Raw genomic sequence first — 25,642 nt, forward strand, 5'->3', positions numbered from 1 at the left:
AAGGACCCAAAACAGAAATACTACAGAATGAAAATATATACAGGATTAATAGTAATTAGTTCAAAGCTTCAATTATGAAGCTCTGTTTGTCCATAGCAAAATTATTTACTCTCTAATACTTCTCAATTAAATCATGGAGAACTTACTGGCCACGTCTGGAAATGGAACTGAAAAGTGACTCTGTGGTGGCCAGAGAGCCCTCTCACCCCCTACTGGCCAATCATGCAGTAACAGAGGCAGTGACCCGCACGTCTGCCATGAGACCAGCCCTTACCGACTCCTCGGTCATCCACTGTAGGGTTATCAATCCACCGCTGTGCCTGCTCAATCTTGCCTTCCAGGTGGACGGCTGCCTTGGCAGGCCTGCTGTTGGCCACAGCCCTATTGGTTTTGGTCTGCAGGTTCTGTAGCGCGGTTGCCACTTGTTTAGCCAAGGCTCGAGCCTCTGGGGAGTCTCCTTTCCCCCTAAAGAATAAAGTGACCGACCATCCAGCTATAATTCACATTGTAGACACGATTTATGTTGAGATAAGCTGACTGTTGATAACATGCTAATGAGAATGAAAATTGCTAATGATTATCAAATTGATTTGAAATGAAGGTTTTATTTAGCCCATAAGTATGAAAATAGTTTAAATTCACATCATTTTCTCCTAGCTTGAGTCTTTAGGATTATACCAGGTTATGTTAGCTAAGCTAACTCACTCATATCTAGACATAACTTATCAGATTCTAGCCCATAAGTATGAAAATAGTTTAAATTCACATCATTTTCTCCTAGCTTGAGTCTTTAGGATTATACCAGGTTATGTTAGCTGAGCTAACTCACTCATATCTAGACATAACTTATCAGATTCTAGCCCATAAGTATGAAAATAGTTTAAATTCACATCATTTTCTCCTAGCTTGAGTCTTTAGGATTATACCAGGTTATGTTAGCTGAGCTAACTCACTCATATCTAGACATAACTTATCAGATTCAGAGTTAAATCCACCATCAAAAGAGACCCTGGTCACAGAGTCCTGCCTGGCTCTGCTTCCCAAGAGCTGAGGTTAAAGGCGTGTGCCACCACCCAGCTTAGAAGGCTCACTTTTAAGCTACCACCTATATTACCATATGGTAATATCATATAACCCCCATTCTCTGCCATAACTGACTGAACTGGGTGGTTTCCTACTCAAAAACAACACACCTGCAGTCACAAAGTACACTTAGACTCTAGTGTTTCTCCAAGTACAGTGTGAATAGAAGGTATCTGGGACTTTACTTTTAGATTCAGATAGTTAAATCCACCATCAAAGAAGGAGGAGGTAAGGGTCCATATTGTAAATCAAATTTGCAGATAATCCTTGGTCCATACTTCAAAAAGACTTTTTAGTCAACCAGCAGAGGCACCAGAGCTAGAAAATCATATCAGACCTGGGGCCTGGTAGGTCAAACCTACCAGGAAGCACCCCCAAGCAAAGTAAACAAAAGAGTGAACAGACAGACACACAGGATCCATTTGTCTACTAAGACACTGCAGGGGGACATGAGAACTTCTAGGGACTTCTAGACTTGGCCAGTCACGGGGGGGGGGGGGGGGGGGGAGGGGAGATCGGCCCATCTGGAAAAATGACTCATTTCAAGAATGTCTTTATTATTTTAAGTTTCTCTAACCTCCCTCTTCCAAAGTTAGACACACCATGTTACTGCGGTTTTCACATGACTGGCGCTGCTGCTGGGTGGTTGTGTCCATGTCTGTTTATGTTACAACGATATGCATGGTGACACGGCCACACATGAAGGTCTACTGTTAGCACCATGACCATAGTTAGCTCCTGATCATCTAAAAAACATCCCAAGTATCTATGTAACAAACTGTGGTGGGTCCTAGGAATTCACAGTCTCTGCCTTTTTGCTCTTAGCCAGCAATGCCCTGGTTGTCAGAGGATTCTAATGAACCTCTTACTTTGGGAGGATAAAAATAGGCATTTTTCTCACAGAAGAACAGAAATAGAACATGTAAGTTAAGTGGAAGAAATGGAATATTCCCAGATGTTTGACTTTGGTTATCCTTGGAAAACAGTGCTGCAGGACTACAGTAGAAAAGAGCCACTTCTCTCCCATCATTCCCTCTGCACCTTTGCCGAGGGCAGGCGGAGAGGTTCTGACAAGGGGAGTGCAGCCACTATACCAAACCCTGACCTGAGCAGTTCTTCTGGAGAGACACACAGAGCAGTGAAGGAAGACAAGGGCACCAACCTCAGACACCAGATGGGCCAGCCAGACCACCCTCCTCACACCCTACTGTAGGAAATGGTGCTGCTTTGTTTTGGTTTGGCTTGGTTTCTCCAAATAGCGTCTCAAACTCACGATGGGACCATAGGGGAATTTGAATTTCTGATCTTGTCTCTGCCTCCTAGTTTCTGGGATTATAGATATCTTCTACCACACCTTGTTTTAGGAAATGCTGGTGACCAAACCCAGCCCCTACACAGGAACTCTGCCGATTGAGCTGTATCCCCAGCCCATGGTGCTGCTGTTGCTGTCATTTTTAAGGAGAGCAATGTATTTGTCAGAACAAAGGAATAACTCTTCTATATAATCAAAGCAGGTGCGGCGAAAGCCTTTAAGAAAGGAAGCTGTGGCAAGCAGGTTATTATAGGAACAATCATCCAGGAAATGTAATTTAAGAATCCTTTATGTAATTGCTACTCAAGAAGTAACACTGCTGGGGAAGGGAGAAAGCGCCTTGCACTTCCTGTCTCACTCGCACACAGGAGTCTTTTCACAGCTAGCTAAAAAATCATTTTCCTAGTGACAAGGACAGACCTGTAATAAACAGAATATAGCAAGGAAAGTCGTAGTTTATAAATTATAAAATAGAGCTTAAACACGAGTTCTCAGAAGGCTAAATACATTCATTTAAAAGCATCTGATCGGGACTAAGCCACTACCTAAAGACTATACATGGACTGACCCTGGACTCTGACCCCATAGGTAGCAATGAATATCCTAGTAAGAGCACCAGTGGAAGGGGAAGCCCTGGGTCCTGCTAAGACTGAACCCCCAGTGAACTAGTCTATGGGGGGAGGGCGGCAATGGGGGGAGGGTTGGGAGGGGAACACCCATAAGGAAGGGGAGGGGGGAGGGGGATGTTTGCCCGGAAACCGGGAAAGGGAATAACACTCGAAATGTATATAAGAAATACTCAAGTTAATAAAAAAAAAAAAAAGAAAAAAAAAAAAGCATCTGATCAACAGCAAATCATTAAAGTTCAATTACATCACTGTTCACTGTACAACATCTGTACATCAGTGTTACAGAGGTGACATGTGACCTAGTCATGTCACAAACCTATGTAGCCTACGCATTTAACATGCATTATGTCTGAGGTGGGCAAGAATCTGTATGTTGGGAACTAAATATGCATTTAACCTATGGGGAGTCAACCCTCCATGCTCCTAGAGTAAAATAAGAGAGGGAGGGCTAGCAGGCCATAAAATAAAAGATGCTAATGTGAGACTAAGGAGTCAGATACGTACTGTCTTCGCAAGTCTCCTAATTTAGAGGTCAGAGCCGCTATCTCTCCAAGAGAGCGGAGGATGTCGTCCCTCTCCTTAGGATCATCACATAACTCAGCAATCTTCCGAGCTTCAGCCAAAGCCCCTCGGATCTGTTCTTCTCCTTCAGGTCCACCATTGGGATCTGCCAGCCAATTCTACACACCAAAATGGACAATGTGATCTACCCAGAACCACATTTAAACTTAGCCATCAGAAATGACTCTAAAGCAGTCACACCACATACTGGCAATCGTTTTTAGAGCACTCATTCTACCGTGTATACAGGCTCTTAGGCGAGGGAAGATGAAATCACTTCATCTTTTCTTTCCTCGGTACCATCGTGTCATATTCCCCAAACACCCCAAATACTAAGGATCAAACCTGGCCCTACACTCTTACCACTGAGCTACATTTCCAGTCGCGTTGATGTCCATTAAAATAAAGTTCCCAGACTGGGGTTTTAGCTTAATAGTACAGTGCTTGACTAACATTACAAGGCCCTGAGTTTGATACCCAAACTGAAAGAAAAAAAGATAATTAACAACAAAACAGGAATAAAGTATCTTCCTAAGTTTTATTCCTCTTTTGAATTAATGAGACTTTTTTCAAATTTTTCAAGCATTTGTATTTGATAAATGCTTGAAAGCTGTGTTGTACAGAAAGAATCTGAAATGTGAATACCACTATAGCCTGATATAGTTGTTGAGGCTTTGTCTCTTACTATTACAATGCTAAGTGCGAACCCCCAGGACCTAGAGTCTGCACGTAGAAGCTAGTGACTCTGTCCCAGTTAACTATGATTGGTAAATGAAAATGCCAACAGCCAAGAGCTGGGCAGAAGATGCACAGGTTAAGGTTTCATGGGCTTGGGGAGAGAGGAGCACAAGGAGGAGGAGAAGCCAGCTGCCATGGGGTAGAAGAACATACAGGAGAGGGAAAGGAAGCCACCATGGACAGGGGGAGGAGTGTGAGGCCCTAAGGCTGCCCAGTTGCAGTTAAAGGCAGCCCAGCTGAATTGTAAGTAGTAACTCGGGGTCATCTGTAGGAAAGTAGATTCTAACAGCATGCAGGTGAGGCAGCTGCCCAGCCACTGTGCTATACCAGGCTTATTACAAACACAGTGGCTATGTGTGGTTTTTATCAAGGAACTCAAGAACCAAAGGTTGAAACCCTGGGCTAGGATATTTCTTACTACATACAGTAGTGAATTCTAAGACAGAAACCTGTTTCAAAATCTAGGATTCTGTCATACTCAGATCTTCTAACCACTTGAAGTACCAAAAATGAAGATCTTTAGTTCAAAATATAGGCAAAGGTGAGTCTCCGCCTAGGGTGGTATGGGGGATACTCCAGGAGACTGCTGGGAAACGGTCATCACTAAGGAGCATCCATTACCTACCACAGTGGAGGAAGGCAAAGGCCAGTGCAGAAGGGATATGGGATCTGTAAGAGCCCTTCTCCTCCTCTCTCCGTCCCTCCCTCCTGAGAACCCCCCTCACCTGCGCAGCGTCAATCTTCTTCGCAATACTCTGCTTTGAGTTCGTCATGGCTTCCAGCTTTCGAGCTGCATTTTCCACTTTCGCAGTAAGCACGTCGAGCCCCTGAGACACTTGCTGGGCCTTCTGCATGGCCACTGGCGAGGCTCCTTGTCCTCTACTCAGAACGACAAATATGGTCATTATATCCACTAAAATACTGTATAAAAATATTCATTTACCCGGTACGTGTTCTTTTTATTAGCATGTGTGTCTTTATCTATTTTCCCAATAAGCTCAGACAGGTTAAGAAAACAGAAAAAAGGAAAATATCCAAACCACCTATTTTCTCTTTTACTTTGAAAAAAGAATAGTTTTATTTTGTCTTGTTTTTAGAAACCAGGTCTTATCTAATCGTAGCTGGCTTTGTAGAACTCCTCATTCTCAAATGCTAGAATTAGAAACCTGCGCTGTTGTGTCCAACTCACATTAGCTTCAGGGAACTACTTAGCCACATGGAAGCCAGGCCAGCAAATGTTGATAATTATTCTTTTTTTTTTTCTTTCTTTTTTTTCTTTTTTTCGGAGCTGGGGACCGAACCCAGGGCCTTGCGCTTGCTAGGCAAGCCCTCTACCACTGAGCTAAATCCCCAACCCCTTGATAATTATTCTTGATTAAATAACCAAACATAAACTTCCGTGGGAAATTTTGATGGAGATCTTACTGTTCTAGAGGGCTTTGTTACTATAGCCGGGTGTGTTTTAGAAATCAGTAGCCATTAGCTTGTCTTATTTATGAGGAATCGTACGTTGAAATTGTTTGAGAACATGTGCATACAGTATGAGAGAGTAGACCACACCGAAACCAATTAGACCTGTTTCTAACTCCTGACTTTTGGCCCCTTTGGGATGTTTGTTCTGGTGTTTAATGTTCTTGGGCTTCAGAGTTTGTTTGGCTTGGGGTTTAGGGGATTTTGTTGTTGTTTTGGACACAAAGCCTGCCATTGCAGCCCTGGCTGTCCTGGGACTCACTATTTGGACCAGGGTGGTTTCAAACTCTTAAATATGCACCTTCTGTGCCTCCCAAGTACAGAAGTTAAAGGAGTGTGCCACACACCTCAGCTTCTCCTTCTCATTTATAAAACTACAGTGACATAAGGTAAGGTTGGCAGCAATGCAGTGTTTGCCTGTATAAAGTCTCAGACGGTCTGCCCAGACTGCATAGGAGTCTGATCGCAGCACCGGGAGGGGAATGGCCTGTCACGATAATGTACAGGGCTGAAGTGTGGCTCTCGGGTGTAGACAGCTTGCCTGATTTGTGAGATCCAGAGCTCAATCGCAGCTCAAAGGTGACTGGGGGTGTGGAGCATAAAGGAAAGGAAAATATGGGAAAGAAAGAAAAGAGAACATATACTGGAAAATACATTGAGAATACAAGTTTATAAAGTACCTACAACTAAGCTGTCATCACTGCTATGATGAACCTAATGATAACCTTGACATGTACCCTCCACTACGATGCAACCTGCAGGGGACAAGCAGGTGAACACTGAGGGATGAAGAGCACTGTTTCCCATAAAGCCTTTAAAGACTCATACATTACCCTCTCAGAAACAGTATTCAGCCACGCAATAAAAGACAGGGCTTAGCAGAGACTGGATGCCCAGGCCAGAAAGTGAGACTTGCCATCTTTTTACAAACTCGGATTACTTTCAGCTGGACTAGTAATTCAATCAAGGGTGTGACAATTTCTTCCTTTTTACAGAATGGCATAATTGAATCTGAGCTTCTAAGTTTAGGATAAACTCCAATACATCCTTGTTTCCCTTAACAGTAAAATGAATCTAATTATTACCCATCTTTAAAAAAAAATTTTGAGATGGCATTTGCCATTCGCTGTGTGTGTCTGTGCACTGTGTGTGCACTATGTGTGTGCACTGTGTGTGTGCAGTGCCTGCGAGGGCATCGAATCTTCTGGAACTAGAGCTACCGACAGCTGAAGCGTGCGTGGGCACTGAGCCCCATGTGTATTTTTTTCTGCACGTATGTGTACATGTGCATGCTTGTGTCTGTGTGTCTATGCCAGGGTATGGGTGCTGTTCTCAGCTGTCATCCTCCCTGTCTAATGAGACTGGGTCTCTTGGGAGTCAACTTGCTGATTCGACTAAGGCTGGCTGAACAGTGAAGCCCGGGAATAGAACTGTCTCTACCTCATTGGACTGGAATTATGGACCCCAGAGGGTCATGAGGTCTGACTTTGGTAACAGACTCTAAAGACCGTCACGCTTACTTGGCACGTGCCTTACTGACTAAGCAATGTGTACCCGCCCCTTCTGCCATCTTTTTAGAACCCGTCTATACCACGCCGTAGGCAATGAGTCCCAAAAGCACACTGCCGGGCCTCACACGGAAGCCTCCCTGCTCGCTAACTAGAAAAGGAAGGAAGACGGGAAACACTCACTGCCAGTTTCTTTGAATTAATCATGACGAATATTTCTCCTATATGAATCTAACTGTGAAAACATAAAAATATATATGAGCCAAATTCAAACTAAAAAGTTTATTGAGGCCAGCAAGGCAGTGGTGGTGCACGACTTTGATCCTGCCACTCAGGAGGCAGAGGCAGGCAGAACTCAGTGAGTTTGAGGCCAGTCTGGTCTACAAAGCATGTTCCAGGACATCCAGGGCTACACAGAGAAACCCTGTTCTCAAAAAACCAATCTAAACAAAACAAAAAAGAACAACAAAAAAAGGGGTTGGGCATTTAACTCAGTGGTAGAGCACTTGCCTAGCAAGCGCAAGGCCCTGGGTTCAGTCCCCAGCTCTGAAAAAAAGAAAAGAAAAAAAAAACAACAACAACAAAAAAATGTACGGAGTCTTACAGGGTTAAAAATGTATTCATAAAACCCAGCAGCTTGAATACCAATGAAGAAGTGTTACTGTGCTTCAGCCATCAAAATGGTAAAATAACTGGCCTCGTACATTTTAAAAAAACACAAACAATGGAAGACAGCTTTCTCATCTTTTATCATGAAAGGACAGTGCAGGCTCCAATGTGGGACAGGACCAGTCACTCATCCCCGTTCTAGCGTTTTCTTAACAGATTAATGGTCTCTCCCAGACAACTACCTCCTTCTTTTGCTTAGATTCACAGCTGTGTTTTTGAGAATTCCAAATGAAAATTGCCTGCCACACTGTGAAAGGGATGCAGAACCAAAGAGCCAACAATGAGAAAATCAGAAGAGCCAAGAATCTTCTCAAACTGCACTGGCATTTTTCCAAATGGGAACAAAACTTTTTTTGTCCCTTCCGAAAAGTTCTTACGGTGCCTCAGACAAGGAAGGCTGCTTCTCGTAGGGAACAGACTCCGTGAGACCCAGGACACTGCACAAAGCTGTTCTCTCTGCCAAGGACAGGCACCCCGAAAGCCACAGCCACGGGGCTTCTATGGATACGACACTACCACAACCCCACAGAGGAGTCCCTGATATTATCTAGGCGCCCGCCTTGCTTTAGGCAGAGATGAACGGTTTCGTGAGAATAGAAGTTTCATGTGAACCAAAAGGAGTACGTATATAGGCTACAGTTAGGCTGGGTACATAACTTTGGATCCCGTAGCTCAGGTTTGTTTCTGGGCCCTGTAGTATACAGTGTGCTATGTACCCCAGTGATCAAGGAGTTTCAGAACAGTCTCAAAGCAAAAGTAAATCTCATCTGCTCTAGGGACTTCCGCACAATTCAGTCCTCTCCAAGTCTACAAATACATGCACTAACTCCATAGATGAGTATTTTTTAATCTACTTTATACTGAGTTTTTTTTTTTCAATAGCAAACTAAGTGTACTTATTTAGGGATAGGTGTTCTGAAAACAAAGATTTGAGAAGGGGAAAAGGAAGGTTAAAACAGATCATAAGGCCTGTGAGATGGCTCAGGTGTACACACAAGAATAATAATAAAATAATAACAATTTAAAAAATAGATGTTACCACAAAATAAAAAAGACAGTATCTCATGTTGTAGTGGGTTTGGCCTAAAGCTGCTTGTATTATGATGTTAATTTTGGTGTCCAAACTGGTTACAGAAGTGTAACACAGATACTGAGGGACCCTGCCCTCCCCCCCGACCCTCACCCCCCCCCAACCTCCACCCCAACCCCCACCCCCCGAGTTGGTTCTGATTGGGAAATAAAGATGCTGGCAGCCAATGGCTGGACAGGGCAGACAAAGGTGGGGCTTTTAGGACTTCCGGTCTTGGAAAAGAGAGGAAGGAGGAAGAAGCAGGGTGATCCACCATGCTGGGAGAATAAGAAGGGGAGGAGAGATGCCGGGCCTGACAAGAGTGGAGGAGAGGGAGGCATGACCGCCACGTGAAGGAGCCAGGGGAGTGCGGCCCAGATAGGCAGCCCTCTGGTAGACTATAGAACTTAGTAAGTGATAACTCGGGCGGAGGGAGGCGGTTTAACCATGTGGTGTTAGAAAGTGGCCCGGCTGTTGCACTGTTTAAGGCATATCAACAGATAAAAAGGCTGAGTGTAGGGGTTGGGGATTTAGCTCAGTGGTAGAGCGCTTGCCTAGCAAGCACAAGGCCCTGGGTTCAGTTCTCAGCTCTGGGGGGGAAAAAAGGCTGAGTGTGTGATGTTCATTTGGAACAGAAAACATTTAGGGGCAGGCAGCAGGAACTCACCACCAGGAGTTATATATAAAAATCTTGCTACTTATGTAGCTCGGGCCTTCAACTCAACAGCTAGCTGAGGATGACACTGAAATCTGTCCTCCTGCCTCACCTCCTGTGTTCTAGGGATCGGAGGCACCCGCTCCTGCTGGTTAATGGGTTCCAGGAACTAAGTCCAAAGCTGCATACACACTAGCAAGCATTTTCTCAACTGGACTACATCTCAAGCCCTACCAAAGTTTTTCATCTATGCATCCATTCTTTATAAAAGATAACTAACGGGGTTGGGGATTTGGCTCAGTGGTAGAGCACTTGCCTAGCAACCGCAAGGTCCTGGGTTCGGTCCCCAGCTCCAAAAAAAAGATAACTAACTTGGTCAGAGTTCAAGTCTGCCCCTTTCTTCCCCCCCCCCCCCCCCCCCGGAGCTGGAGACTGAACCCAGGGCCTTGCGCTTCCTAGGCAAGCGCTCTATCACTGAGCTAAATCCCCAACCCAAGTCTGCCCCTTTCTTAAAACAACAACAACAACAACAACAACAACAAAAACAAAAATCAATTCTAGAATAGACTCTAACTTTATTAGACTTGGAATGTCTTAAAGCTCTATTATTAGCAAAAGAGAATTCAGTAAAATTGGCGACGACCTGCGCTCTGAATCACCTCGTGGGGAGTAAGTGCCCGGTGCTGGTTTGAGGAAAGCAGAGCCTTACCTGGCTCGGAGGTCAGCCACTTGGTCAGTCATCTGCCCTAGCATCTTGCAGGTTCCTAGGATCTCCCTGCGTTCCTTGCCTGCACAAAGTTCACCAACTTTTCCAGCTTCGTCCAAGATCTGCCTGATGGCCTGCTCACCGGCGTCCCCTAAAACCATGAGATAGTCAGTACCTACACTGTGGGACATCAGTTATCCAGAGAGATCCCCTCACAAGTCATTCCATTCATGAAGGAATACGTAACCTGACAGCTACAGCCATACCCTGCCTCACAGCCACAAGGTGAGGCTCCACCCTGTGAAGGGAGATATGCAGTGGCTTTGCCATGAGTACCAGGGCGAGGAGAAATGGTGTCCTAATTCAACAGGACTTAGGCCCTCCAACTTCCACTAGGCCTTTCACGTGTGCTCCATCTAAGCCATATAGCCAAAGACCTGGCTGGGTCTCATCTTTACATATGCAGCTTTACATCCGACATTCTGAACACCACTGTACGATCTACTTAACTAAATACTTTGCTGACGTAAATGGTAGTAGCACGCCCAACGGGAACCAAGAGAGGTATTTACTCAGAATAGCAACCTGCCTGCTTCAGGGAGTTGTTAAACGGTGAAGCAGTAACTTTTCAAAGAGCAGCTCAGCTCAGTCTATTTACTCACACTGAGAGATGAGACAAGTTCTGGGCCTTTGTCCTTCAAGGCCAGGCATGTTTTAATTTCTCAGAACTAAGGCAGGATGCTCAATTACTCAGGATGGGGAGACTATGGATTTTAACTGCTTATTGTTCCGAAAAGGACTGCAGAGTTACCTGGGGAAGCGTTGGGGTCACGGAGCCAACCTTTGGCCTGGTTCAGTTTCGAGTCTATGGAGGCCAGCGCTCTCTTCATGGCTTCAGTGTCCTTCGGAAAAGAAATGCACAGTTTTTGTCTGTTCTGTATCATGGTCTCTCAGGTTTTACAGAGAAGAAGTTACAGCACTAACACACGACAGCTCAGGTAGTCCTGCAACAGCCTTAAATAATCTCACCACACCACAAGTCTAGTGTCTGTCAAAATGCAACATGTTGCATGCAAATCTTCAATTAATTCTATTCTGCCTCCTGGTGTCTCCATTGCTAAAATTGCAAAAGCTTAAAAAACTGCACAAGCCAAAAAATGTCTAATGTCGTCAGCAGGAAAAAGCCCTGCAGCCTCATGCTTCGTTGTCAGCGCTCCCACTGGTCCAGACCCGGTGGGAGCCCTTGTGTCATGTCAGCATCCAGGCCTTGCGGGAGCCCCCCCTGCTCTAGGTGAGCCTTATTAGTACGTGGAGCCACCAAGCACAGTTCTCGTTTCTCTTTATGAAATGCACACACGCAAACACTGGATGGCAATTCATTATATTTCATAAGTCAAAAAACTTGGAGCTACTCATTGGGAAAAATAAGTAAGACAGAATTAATGAACCATTTTGTTTTGGTTCTCAAAATAAACCTCTGAAAGTTTTACAGGAAGAAAGCGCACTGCTGACCTTCCCTGCTGCCCTCACTTGTCATCTTTTGATCCCTCGCCACCCAGATAAATGGATCTCAGTTTATCGATTATAACCAGGACTCATGATGATAGGAATAAAACCAACAGAATCTGCTGGGATGTCACCAGAAAATGACCAATTAAGAGAAAGAAAATTTTAAGACAGGTTCCCTTTATGTAGCTCTGGATAGACAAACTTGCTACGTCAACCAGGCTGCCCTTGTCAACACAAAAACTGTCTGATTAAAGGTATGCGCCATGACTCCCAGCTTAACTTATAACACATAAAAAACAAATGACAATGAAACAAAGTTCCATGAGCCAATCTTATAATTGGGAGATTCCCCCCACCCCCGTCTGTCTGTCCGTCTCTGCATTTCCACCCCGTTCTCCCCACCCACAGGGGTATAACTGCATAGCCCTAGTTCCCTGGAACTCATCACAGAGACGAGGCTGCTTCGCAGTGATCTGCCTGCCTCTGCCTCTGCTTCTGCCTCACAACTTCTGGGATGGAAGATGTGTGCTACATCTGGCCCTCGATTGGCCATCTCTACTAACATCTTAAAAAACAATCTTTCTCCTTTTTTGCACCAGAGGACTGACTCCCAGAGAGTCAACCCATCAAAGCATAATGTTAACCTCTTTAAATTCTAGGTACGCCTCATCCCTAAACATTCTTCAATTTCCAGTCCTGCAGGGGTTGTACCACCAAGCTTCCACAAGGGGGCACAAAGCACATCCCTACTTCCAAGCCAAAGACCACCACTGTAACACAAAAAGAACAGGCAACATTCACAGGGCTGAAAACCCCGAAATACCTACTCAAATGATAGACTCTCTGCTTTCGGACTTCTTTTTCTCTCATCTAAAAAAATAGAGAGTGCGCTCTCATCCTAACTTTATTCTCGGTCACAGCAACAAAAAGGTCAGCTAGGCTACTGGGTGGTGGGGTAGGGGTACTAAGTTATATGGGACTGTGACAGCTGCCAATTTTAGGCCACATCAGGCAAATCCAGTCCACAGCCGGCTTACAGCTAGTAAACCCGGAGAACAGGGTCTTCAGGTGACTTGTCCATACTGTTTAAATCTGTTTCTTTCCTCCACTTTGCTGCTGGGCTGTACAAGGATTTATATAGCAAAACTTGCCCCAGAACTGAATTCCAAATGAGAAAGGCCTAAATGGATATCTTTTTAAGGCTCTCGGGTAACTCCTAACTTCAAAACACTGGATAGCTTTCAGTATTTACCTACCATAAGTTACAAGGGTTTACAATTTGTCTAGGTGTGGAGTTGTTTATAATAACATTTCCATAACCTTGGAAAAGAGACATTGTGTCAAAGTGAAATTTAAAACTCTGTTAATAAACCTCTCTGTAATATGTTTATTTTGGGTGAGAAAGCTAATAAACACCTACATTTCGAAATCTAAGTATTTTAGCACTTATCTAGCAGTAATGGCTACCAGTTAGGCAGGCAAATTCGATTTCCTACACGGTAGATGCTATCTTAGCCAGTTTCTCCTTCGATTACTTCATTGAATCTCAAGTTGAAATGTAATTTTGTCTTACAAATTAAGAAACAAGGACTTAGGACCGTTTGACCTTAAGCTTGCTGAATCCAACCTCTTATTTTATATCACATGAAACTCAATGTTTTTTCTTTTTTCCCAAAGAAAGTTGCCACAAACTTTTGGACCAGTCAGCACAACTCCACCTTGTCAGTCCGGGCTCTGGCTAACACTTCTCTAGAGAGAAGCCCCAACTCAAATGTACAATGTGCGCTAACACAAGCGGCTGCTTTTATTCTCCCATGTCCCGAAATGGTTTGAAACACAATGCAAAGACAAGCTTTGCTCTAATCAGCATCCTCGAACATCATCGTTTCTCTCCAGTAAACTCAGCGGCCCTTCATGATGAAGAAAGACTGTGATTCCCAGGAAGAGGGTAATTTTCTTCTGAGTAGATCTGACAACCCCGGGAAATTAAAATTAGCAGATGCTTGTTTCCCCTACACTGAACCAAGGGCAACTATGGAAGGAGGCTGCAATTTTTTTTTAATGTATTTGGCTGTTTTCCCTGCACGTATGTTTGTGCAGTGAGTGCATGTCTGGTGCCTATGAAGGCCAGAAGAGGGCATCAGATCCCCTGGCACTGGAGTTACAGACAGTGCTGAGCTGCCATTTGGGTGCTGGGAATTGAACCGGAGGCTTCGGGAAGAGTAGACAATGTTCTGAATCACTGGGCCACCTCTCCAGTCCTGAAGCTGCTTTTTTTTTTTTTAAGATTATTTGTTTGTTTATTTTATGTATGAATACCTGTAGCTGTCATCAGACATACCAGAAGAGGGCATTGGATCCCATTACAGATGGTTGTGAGCCATCATGTGGTTGCTGGGATTTGAACCCAGGACCTCTGGAAGAGCAGTCAGTGCTCTTAACCGCTGAGCCATCTCTCCAGCCCCACTAAAGCTGCATTTTTAAACCTGGGAATTGCAGTTAGTTTCTAGGTGGTGGTTGTTGTTGCTGCTGCTGTTGCTGCTGCTGTTGTTGCTGCTGCTGCTGTTGCTCCTGCTGCTGCTGTTATAATCTTCTCTATTACTTTTGTGTATATGAGTGGGTGACAATGTTCCACAGAGTACGTGTGAAGGTCAGAGGACAATTCCAGGGATCTGACTCCGATCATGAGACCAGCAGAAACTCATTCACCCTCTGAGTCATCTTTCTACCCCTCTGATTTTAAAGCATGTGACTTAGGCAGTTATAAAAATTTATATCTGTTACTTAGAAGACCTTAAGTTCTTTTTTGAGTAGAGCTGCTAATAATCACTTAAACACATTACAGTTTAGTCATTGCTATTAAAAAGTGTTTATAGACACATATTTTTTGTCTCCAAAGAATCTCACACAATATTTTTAAAGGGCATGCTGTCTTAATCAATGAAAATGCACTAGCAGAAGATATAATATAAACAGATTCCATAAGCACTAAAACCGGAAGTCAGTTTGAAGAAGTGTGTGTGTGTGTGTGTGTGTGTGTGTGTGTGTGTGTGTGTGTGTGTGATAAAAATAATTACAATCGGGTTGGGGATTTAGCTCAGTGGTAGAGCGCTTGCCTAGCAAGCGCAAGGCCCTGGGTTCGGTCCCCAGCTCCAAAAAAAAGAAAGAAGAAAAAAAAATAATAATTACAATCTGTAGTCAGCCATACTGTGTCCCACAAAGCATTTTAAGCCCTGTCATGTAAGTATTTAGAAAAGGAAAGAAAACACTGTACCTCTATTCTTCTCCATAAACATTCAAATTGGGAAAAGAAAAAAGTCAACATCAATTTCCACTATGATTTTTACTGTTGTAGTTTGGGGCATATATTTATTTTGTTTCTGTTTTACTGAGATAATGTCTATCAAGTAGCCCAGGCTGGACTGAAACTCACTGTGTAGATCAAGCTGGCCTCAAACTTAAGATCCTCCTACCTTTGTCTCCTGAATGCTTACAATTACAATTATTTGCCACCATGCCAGGCCCCAAATTGTTTTTAATTTATGTGAATGTGCGTGTGTTTGTGTGTGTGTGTGTGTGTGTGTGTGTGTGTGTGTGTGTGTGTGGTTGCTCAGGATAAAACCTTCAGGGTCCTAGCAGTTTCCACTATATACTAAAGGTGGAAGGACATTTAAAACATAAACAAAGAATATTTTGGCAAACAAAGGACTGACAGACTGTTAAACTTTAATACATATTCAGGCCTCAAGGATACCTGTGAATAATACTGAGATTCTCCCTGGAGGCAATCAAGAATAACCACAGTTAGACAAGTGGAGTTCAGCACTCTAGAGGCAGAAGCAGGAGGGTTTCTATAAGTTCTAAGCCTACCTGGTCTATATAGAAAGTTCCAGGACAGCCAGGACTACATAGAGAGACCCTGTCTCAAATAATAATAATGATAAAATAATTTAGGAAGAAAAGCAGAGTCCTACAATGCTAGCTAGTACTTTTAAGTTAAGAATTTTAAATATGGGGCTGAGAGATGGCTCAGTGGTTATGAGCACTGACTGCTCTTCCAGAGTTCAATTCCCTGCAACAACATGGTGGCTCACAACCATCTGTGGTGTGATCTTGGTGCCCTCTTCTGGCGGACAGGCATATATGCAGGCACAACACTGTATACATAATAAATAAATCTTTAAAATAATAATAATAATTTTAAATATGGAATCTATTGCCCAGCCCTCTTTTCTCTCTTATGCCAAAGGCTTATCTCCTCATTCCACCTCATTTCTGATTCCATTTCTACAAGCATCACACAATGTTTTGAACATTGTTCAGGAAAGAACAAATTGACCAATGCCTAATCCTATGATTTTAAATAGTTCCCTTCTCTGCACTTGGCTTCTCCTCTCTGATAGAAGCTTCACAACTCTATAAATACCTACACAAGTTATGAGCACACTCACAGATGGACCTGCTGAGGATAACCTAGATCGGATGAGAAACACTAATTCCTCCTTGAGAGGTAAACAAAACAACCTGATCTTTTTAAAAGTAATCAAAATTAAATTCAACCCTTAAATCCCAGTGGTCTGCAGTGAGGATGTCACAGGACAGCACAACCTAGCCAGTATTTCCTTCTTGTTATAAAGTACAATAATCTCACGAGGAAGGCACCCTAGTCAGTCACTAGCATCCCTCACAGGCCTAGAGCCCAGCAGGAGCCTCACCACAACAACCAATCCTGAGTTAGAGCCCAAAGGCTCAACATGCAAAGCTACCTCTCTAAGGCTCAAAGATATCTGAGCAAAAGAGTGCTTTGGTCTGTCTCTCATCTCCCAGCATGCATCGAGATACAGGTAATATAAATGATTTTTAAAAGACTAAGTACAGAGCTCCAAATTTGCAGAGTAAAATAAGAGTTATATTTAACTCAAGTTCTTTTGAGTCATAACACTGTCCCAGGAAAACGCTGGCTTCACTTTAATGATCACTGTAAGTGACTGCTGCATTTAAAGGACAGTTTTACTGTCAACAGAAATGAAGTTGTGAAGTCACTATTAGATGTGTGGGTCTGTGACTTGGGTGTAGGTGTGAAGGCACACTACTCAGCTGTGCCTTGCCTCGTCAAAATCTGATCTTATTCGGAAGACGTATTTTTACCGAGAATTCGTTCCACTTACTTTCTTCCCCCACCTTTCTAGAGGAACCTTCACTTTCCAGGAGAACACTGCACCCAGGGGGAAGCATGAAACAAGCACGGGAAGACAAAGTTAATCACTTATCGGAGGGACAGGAGGTAGGGAAAGACAGCACTGAACAGGATGGGAACCTGGTGGCAACAGACAGACCCCGGATCTACTACTTTACTGTTTATAGTCAGAAAAGGAAGATTCAGAATCCTGCTAAAAAAATAAAATAAAATAAAATAAAAAAGCTTTTTTTAATTAAAAAAAAAAAAGCAACTGTCCATTTTCAGAGCAAAATTTCTTTTCCTAAATACTCTTCTAACTACTAAAGAGTTTACACATAGGGGTAAGTAAAGATAAACCAGGAAGGCAGCAGGGCTGGAAGAGGCTCGTCATGTGTATCTTTTTATACTATTTTGATTTTTTAATCAAGTATATAACAAAAGCAGGCAGATTAGTAAGTTCTTGTTTACTCGAATGCCATGTATTTGAGCATCTTTTGGCTGAGCAGACTTAATTTATCCTCACTCTATTTCCCTTGTCCGTCCTGCCGAAGTTCAAGATCCTGCTACTGAAAACCAATGAAACTCATCTAGGTTTTGTTTGCTTGTTCTTTAAAAAAGCATTTCTTGATGCCAGTTGCACAAAATAAACTCAGTAACATGTGTTCACTAACTGAGAGATTACTTTTCCCCCAAAACAGAGAAAGGTTACAATTAGCTGCCTGTTCTTCCTTACTAGTTTCTCATCTGCTAGAAGTAAAGAAAAGAGATTTGGTTAGGGGAACGTGAAATCACTGAATTATGGCTGATTCACATCTTAGGCAACAGCGACAGAACATGAGGAAAGCCACTAACTCAAGGTAAGGGGGAGAAAAAAGAATCACTATTCTTTACTTCCTGTCCTCTTTGGTGTTGGTAGTGCAAACTCTCTAGCTTATCCATTTCTGTTGCTGGCAAAACCTTCAGCAACACATCTCCAAAAGCAAAATGTGAAGGCCCACAGAGAGGGCTGTTAGGTGAGGTGCAGAGATGCATCACCCCAAGTCTTCCTTCCCGAGAGAGGGTCCGCAGGGAGCTGGCCCAGCTACCTAGGAAAATGTGCCCTTCCAATGAGGCTACTGGGGACGAATGGGCCAAAACTAATTTTAGGGGCCCGCTCAGAAAGATAAAAGCACCTACCAAACGTAGAAAGCCTGATATGCCGTAGCAATCTTTTCTGCCTTGTTGCACCCACCCAAAAACACCAACTCAATAGGACACAAAGTCAGGCTTCCCAGCACAGCCCAGATTTCCACATTAAATCGTATTCTGTCTGACACATACCCCAGCACAGTGTTACACACCGGCACACGGAATGAGGCATAGCACACGGCACGAGAAAGCCCCACAGACATGCTTTTTCTCTTTTTAAGCAAGAAAGGAACTGAATGAAGGGCAAGAGAAAGCTTACCTTCTAAGCTCGAGAAAAAGAGTAAAACAAACAAGAGAATGACAACAAAAAGAAGATGCACAAAGAAGTCATTGGGAAGGAAAGTTATCACGCAAAAGCAGAATCAAATATCAAGAACTTAAGATGATTTTATCATAAAAACTTAAAATATAATTTTACAACCCGTTAGAGAACATGCTATCAATGAGGGAACACCTCTGAGAATGAATCTACACTATACTCAAAAGTAAACTGGTTATATTCAGTTAAATCAGCTTTCTGAACAGCAGGACTGAGGAGAGTAGGCCCCAGATTTGACCTTACCTTTTCTGAGGTCCTGAAGGGAAGGAAAAGCAGCCCCAATGAGCACCCAACAAAGTCAAATTATAAAGTCACTGTTAACAGCCAGCTGGGTGACCTTGGTGACAGCATGTCGGTCATACATAGGAAAGCTAGACCCTGGAGTTGGGGCATTTCCCACAACTGCCTACATCCTGCACTTCTCTAGGGCAAGTATAAACCAAAATGTCTTGGCTTCCTCAAACCTGGAAGATTTGCCATTGCACAGGAGTAAGTAGACCAGAGTGGCAACTTCTCCACATAGGCTCTAAAAGGAACCCAGAGTACTGGACTCCCTCTGCAGTCTGAGTATCCCGAGAAGGCAAAGGGACTGGAAAACTGACCAACAAATACGAAGACCAATATTTTAATTATACTTTCCTCAGGAAAAAACAGAGATCGAGCAACACATTTAAAAATTCTGAGTTTCCTCTGCTCACTCCTCTTAATCAAGGGTGGCTAAGGGTAAGCCTTGCATGAAGTACGTAATTATGGGCCGGCATGGTCTCTGTCTTCCTTAAGTTACCTGGCAACAATCACCCATGTAAAAAGCAAGGAGCCCACCTAGGGAAGTAGGATACCAAGTCCTCTACCAGCCCAACCAATGAGAATTGAGCCTGAAGGAAGGCTACACCCCTCAGCCTTATACCAGTTCTCACCCTATGCCTGTTCAGTCCACCTTGGAACAAAGAAAATGTATACGGTGACAGGCAATGGATAAAATGAGTGAGCGAGAAATTATGTCCATAATATCTGTGCATTTCTATAAAACACTGCTCAAGACAGTACTAATCACAATCGCCCAGGAGAGCAGACGTTGGCATTTTCATGATCTCTCCTCTAGTCAGACTCACCTTGCTGGCCCAGGCGTCCTCATCCCAGGAGGTGAGTTGTAACACACGAATGATCTCGTTAATCTCAGCACTCATCTTTCCTACAGTAAAATTTCGATTTTTCAGAGCTTCTTCTATTCCTTGGTTTTTTGAGTTTTTGGTTGTAACAAAAATCTTCATAGCTATAAAAATAAACAAACGGTCATAATTTGATCTTTTGAAAATCAATGTTGAGGTCACAGGTAGGAGGTGGGGGTCATTTCTCTTCTTTGACCATCTGGGTTGGCGCCAGGCAGTCTGAGCCATTTAATCTTGTTGCGTCCTACAAGTCACAGATGATGCTCCGCACTCTAAACATAGGTTTTTGGTCCTCTAGTGTCTTTAAAAGAACATTAACACAGTCACTGCAAAGCTGATGAAGTTCCAGTATCAGCAGCTTTCGTTGTTAAGCAGATTGATGATCAAAGGGAGCACCACATGTCACTAGGGAGCTGATTTAACACACAGATGAGCTATAATCACAAGGTGCTCAATATCCTTCTCAATGGCCTCCAGCTGTAGGATGATGTCACAGGTGAGGCAGGCACAAGATAGAAGGAGGCCTGTCATTGGATGAGAAGGAAGGGTGGGCGGGAGAGAAGTTTGAAGGAAGAAGAGGAGACTAGGACAGAAAGGTAGAGACGGGAGAGAGAGAGAGAAGCTGTGGCAGGACAAGATGGCAGGTGAGGTTAAGATTCTGCTCTGTGTATTTACAGGTTGTTATCAATGTTCCTAAGGGATGGATGGTACCGGGCTTTGTATGTTTCAGTGGACAATTATATCTTACCGATTGGATCTAAGATTATTGTGTTGTGTGTTCTTTTATGTGAGGGTTTGAGTGTAGGAAAGTGCGCGGCTGGGCTGTGTTTCCGCCAAGATATCTAGCAGATATCTTGGGGCACCGCGGTGCGGACCCAGCGGGGTAAAAGACAACTATTCTCTTTTTTATTTTTATATTTTTACAACATGGGGGTACTGGAACGTGACAATGACAGCCATAGAAATTTAAAGACCGCCATCTTCTGAGAATTAGACTAAGTAACCCACATCCTGACTAAGATATGCGCAAACAATGAGGCACAGGCACACACTGACACTCGGCCAGCACAAATTCCCTGTCAGTTAACACAGAAAGACAGAAAGAACACTCAAGATGGTGACTAAACTAACAGTTAACACTCAACCACACCTCATCTCACCCAGTCTAAAGGACATGCACCAGAGCCGCAAAGGCCTGAACTCCTAACTCCTCGTGCCCTATAAATGAAGCAGGAAGTACCTGAAATGAGAACAGGAAGCAGCTCTTTGACAGTGTTCATTGAGTTCACCAGCATCACACGGTGTTCCTGGTGCGTCAACTCCTGCTGTCTCTCATCGATCATTTTGGCCATCTTCGTCATTCCTGGGACACGAAGCAATTATGCAGGGTGAGTGGGGAGACAAACCAGAAGCTGGCCTTTCGACTAAATCCGTTATAAATTACTACAAAAATCCTAACCTACCATCTGCCTATTTAAAGACAGACATTGGTAACAAACTAGCACCTATGCAATGCTATTGTTTTAGTGAAGGTGATTTATTAAAGGAAAATCCTAAATGTAACCATTCTCATACTGTATACACACCGACTTCATGACGTCCATCTGGCTACTGTGCTGTGTTACACAAGAACCTCGGGGACTGCATTCTGAGGAGAACAGGGCTGGGTAGGGTCGGACGGTTTGTCTGTCTGACATGCGCTTGTCTGTACACTGGAGAACACAGGTGTGGAGAACACACGTGTGGCAAGGTGAGCTGTGGACGCAGGTCAGGGGTTGCTTGCAGGAGTTACTTCTCCCCCTCTACCATGCTGGTTCTGGGAAGGGAACTCAGGCAGACCTGGCAGTAAGAATCTTTACCTAATGAGCCTTTACCTTGGTAATGTGTTTTTGAAGTTGGTCCAAAATAATATTAAAATTAGAATCAAAATAGAAATATTATAAAAAGTACAGCTTTCTAAGCATATGGTGTTTTGGAACCAATCTGTTAGCACTTTGTTTACTTTGGTTACTATGCAAAAGTGCTACGTGACTTCTGGACTGCATTCATTTATTTACAGATATGTGTAATGAGAGGACACACCTATGTGCCACAGTGTACGTGCAGAGGTCAGTGGACAACGTAGGGGTCAGTTCTCTCCTATCATGTGGCTCCCAGGATAGAACTTGGGTCAAAAGGCTTGGATCCAAGTGCTTCTATCTTCTCACTGGCTAGCTATATGATTTTTGTTTTAAGCTTTGATTGTCAAATTACCCCTAAGATTTCATAAGTAGCTTTATAGAGACCATCAAGACAAAGGACAGGCAGAAAGGTGGACTGCTTCTGCTTCGCCCTGAGTGCCTTATTTTTGTTAGATTTTGCATAAAGGTATACGAGGAAAACAGACCTTTTATCCAGTGTTACAAGAATCCAGGTCTTAGCTAGAGGCGTACCACTTGCCTATGAAGCTGGCGTTAATCTCTAACACTCCTGAACATACCCCAGCCAGCACACTAGAGCCATGAAAACGGGGACTTTCCAGGTGATCCTCAACTCAGAAAATACAGTAAGTTCCAGGAACAAGTACACTGGACCCCCAGAAAGACATTGTTAAATAAATATCAACATTTCAATTAAAAAATAATTCACGGGGCAGTAAACATCAAGCTGATCACCTATCAAGTCCTTTCAGTAACCATATTCATGCATATAGACTCTGGAGGACATGCTCTACCTATAAGAACACCTATCAAGCCCTTTCAGTGACCGTATTCGTGCGTATAAATTCTGGAGGACATGTTCTGTCTATAAGATCAAATGCTGGTATCTGTGTGGCTTGGGTATTCAATACTCAGACACCTAACAATCATTCCACAGTGATTGGCTGCAGCCACTCTTCTCTCCTTTGAGGCCTGAGCATCTCTCTGCAGCCTTGGGCTATGGCATAAGTCCATAATAGAAGGCAGCTAATTAGCAAGCTAAGAAATCATGGAGAGCTACTGGCCAGCTGGCAGACAGTGAAGGAATGCTGTGTACTGCGGAATGGGAGGTCAGGACCGAGGGTGGCCTCCAGCATTACAGTGGTAGAAAAGTATTTCCTTCATTTCCCTTATCGGCGTTCACAAATCTGCTTTAATGTTGTTGACAGGGCTGGGATTTGTAGACAGCAGATAACAGACTTCAGAGACAGCAACACATCCTCAGCAGAAACCCATTAGCAACTCCATCCCCTGTTTTCTCCAAGTAAGGAGAGAGTAGCCTTTCCTCTCCAACATGCTCAACTCATCCAACCTTTAATGTACAATTTAGGGTTTGCTCACCGGGCCCAAGGTTCTTTGTGTAAGTGACCAAGTCTTCCATAGTCTCCACTACCTCTGCCACTGTGAGGTATTCCAAAATCCCTTTGCAAACTCTTATAATTTTTCGAACCTGAAAAATATATTTAAGGACTCCGTCAAATTAATGAATAATACAAATCAGTGGTAATGGCACCAGAGCTAGACAGCTCTCCATGCGCTAGCATCCAAAATCATCCAGTGTTGCACTGCATGGTCTGCTTTTGTTTATTTACCTTTCTCTCTTCCTTCCTTTCTTTTTTTATTTTCGTTTTTGGAGATAGTTTCTCCATGTAGCCCAGGCTGACCTGGAACTCACAGAGATCCTCCTTCCTCAGTCTCTGAGTGCTCAGATTAAAGGTGTGTGCCACCTTTAATGTCTAGCTTCCATTATATTACTTTTAAAATTACACTTTAGGGGCAGGAGAGATGACTCATGATGTTCTTCCAGAGGACCCCAGTTTGGTTCTTGGCACCCATATGTCAGGTGGCTCACAACTGCCTATAACTCTGGCCCTAGGAATCTGACACCCTCTTCTGATTTCCATGGGCACCCATAAATACGTGTGTGTGTGTGTGTGTGTGTGTGTGTGTGTGTGTGTGTGTGTGTGTGTGTCTAAAACTAGGCTGTTGTCTAAGGGAGGTCTTTGTGGGCCGCAGATTGCCTACCTCAGCCTCATCAAAGGTAAGCAGGAGGTCAGACGTTCCAGAGAGGATTCCCCTGGAGCCGTCGATGAGGTAATCCCGCGCAGGAACAGAGTATGGGTCTGACTGAAGCATCTGAGCTGCCTGAACAAGCTTCGTGCAAGCATTCTCGACCCTAGGGGGGAGAATCTGGGTTAACTCCTTAGTGAAAGCAAACAGAAGACCATGATACACAAATACAAAAACATGTATCCATATATCCAAGCCAAAGACTCTCCCGCTCCACCAGCTGGGGCTTCTCCTCTCCTCCCCACCTCCAGCCACCCACCTCGGGCTGAATAGGGGGTTGGAGGCACTCCATTCTCAGCTCTTCCAAGGTTTCCAAGGTTGCCTGAGAACCAGACAACCCCAGCCTTGTGAGAGGTCCCGGGACCCCTGAGCTAGCTTCGGCTGTCCGGCACCTCGGACTGTGCTTCCCCACGCCCCAAGCTGTGTCCTATGGCTACCCTACGGCCCTACCACCCAATAGCCCAACACCCACAATGGCTGGGGTAAGCAGAGTCAACTCCGGCGTCCCACCTGCGGCAGCCATGCCCTGTGGCGGAGAGGACTCAGGACTCCTGTAACCCTACATCAGGCCCTTGACTCTACTTACTAAAATATATTCATTCATTCAACTATTCACTCATAAAAGGAGTGGGTTAAATCCTCTAATCTCATTTCAATAGACCCACTGTTTCCACTGAGTAACTTAAAGAGATAAGAAACAAATGACTTAAAATAATTTGCCAACATTACACATTCTTATCTGGAAAAAAAAAGCCCTACTCAGAGCATTCTTTTGTGGGTGAAATGAAACAATACAAAAATCCTCACACGTATGTTAGAAGTGTTACTGCTAACAGGAAGAATTAAACAAATAGGAAAATTTCAAAATACAAAAGAACTAGGCTATGAAAGATGTAAAAAGCATTATTATAACTCAAAAAAAAAAAAACCCCACACTTTATTAAACTAACACGTAAACACTGGTACCCTAAAGCAGTACCTAATAATCCTAGTGAGAAACAAAGCCCTACTATGCCGCCTGCCCTACCTTAATCCCTACCCACCCATCCGACCCCCTCCCCAGCTTTTCTACTCTTTTCTTTAAGACAGGATCTCACTATGTACTTCAGGCCAGCCTTGAATTCACTGAGTAGCCATGGTCGGTTTTGAACCTGTGCTCCTCCAGCCTCCATCTTCCAAGCGGTGTAAGAATTACAGGCACACACCACCAAAGATGATCTGAAGTGGCTATTGATAAGGGTTAAAATCCTCAGGCCTGGGCTTGGAGAGATGGCTCAGCAATTAAGAGCACTTGCTAACACTGAAGAGGACCGAGGTTCAGTTCCCAGCATCCACATCAAGTAGTTCACAATTGGCTGTAGCTTCCCTCCAAGGGATCACACACCCTCTTCCGATCTCCAAAAGCACCAGGAACACACATACATACAGGTAAAACATACACGCATTTAAAAGTATAATTAATCTAAAAGTAATTGTAAAGATGAGTAAGAACCACTCCATTCTTTTATACCCTACACAGTAATTCACAATGTACTAGCCTACTACAGTGAGCGTATCCACCAGATGCTCAGTAAAGGGCTGGGTGCTGTCACTGTAATATGTAGCCCTGGTGCCATCTGCAAAAGTCATATGAGCTCACATTTTCACCACAATGGATCAGAGGGCAGAAACAGTTTTTACATCGTCAACAATATATGTAAAAAATAAAATTAAAACTAAATAAATTAAAACTTTAAAATTTAAAGAGAAAGAAAAAAAAAGCCTACCCTAAGGAATTCATAGTAGTTACTTAAAACTCATACTAGCACTTTGTTTGTTCTGAGACAGAGGAAGGAGACATGGTTTCTCTG

At 43.6% G+C, this 25,642-nt stretch overlaps 1 protein-coding gene across 2 annotated transcripts in view; it reads right to left on the reverse strand.

Annotated features, from left to right (window-relative positions):
* Positions 1–25,642, reverse strand: part of Vcl (vinculin) — an 89,823-nt gene that overhangs the window by 25,085 nt on the left and 39,096 nt on the right. For both annotated transcript variants that reach the window (NM_001107248.1, XM_006251639.5), the window contains exons 3-11: positions 23,748–23,898; positions 23,064–23,172; positions 21,005–21,127; positions 19,708–19,868; positions 11,212–11,302; positions 10,404–10,551; positions 5,049–5,202; positions 3,529–3,704; positions 275–465 (exon numbers count right to left, since the gene is read on the reverse strand). In NM_001107248.1, the coding sequence (NP_001100718.1) occupies positions 275–465; positions 3,529–3,704; positions 5,049–5,202; positions 10,404–10,551; positions 11,212–11,302; positions 19,708–19,868; positions 21,005–21,127; positions 23,064–23,172; positions 23,748–23,898 (1,304 nt within the window). The remainder of the gene's footprint in view (positions 1–274; positions 466–3,528; positions 3,705–5,048; positions 5,203–10,403; positions 10,552–11,211; positions 11,303–19,707; positions 19,869–21,004; positions 21,128–23,063; positions 23,173–23,747; positions 23,899–25,642) is intronic.

This window comes from Rattus norvegicus, chromosome 15, assembly GCF_036323735.1.
Source record: "Rattus norvegicus strain BN/NHsdMcwi chromosome 15, GRCr8, whole genome shotgun sequence".
NCBI lineage: Eukaryota > Metazoa > Chordata > Mammalia > Rodentia > Muridae > Rattus > Rattus norvegicus.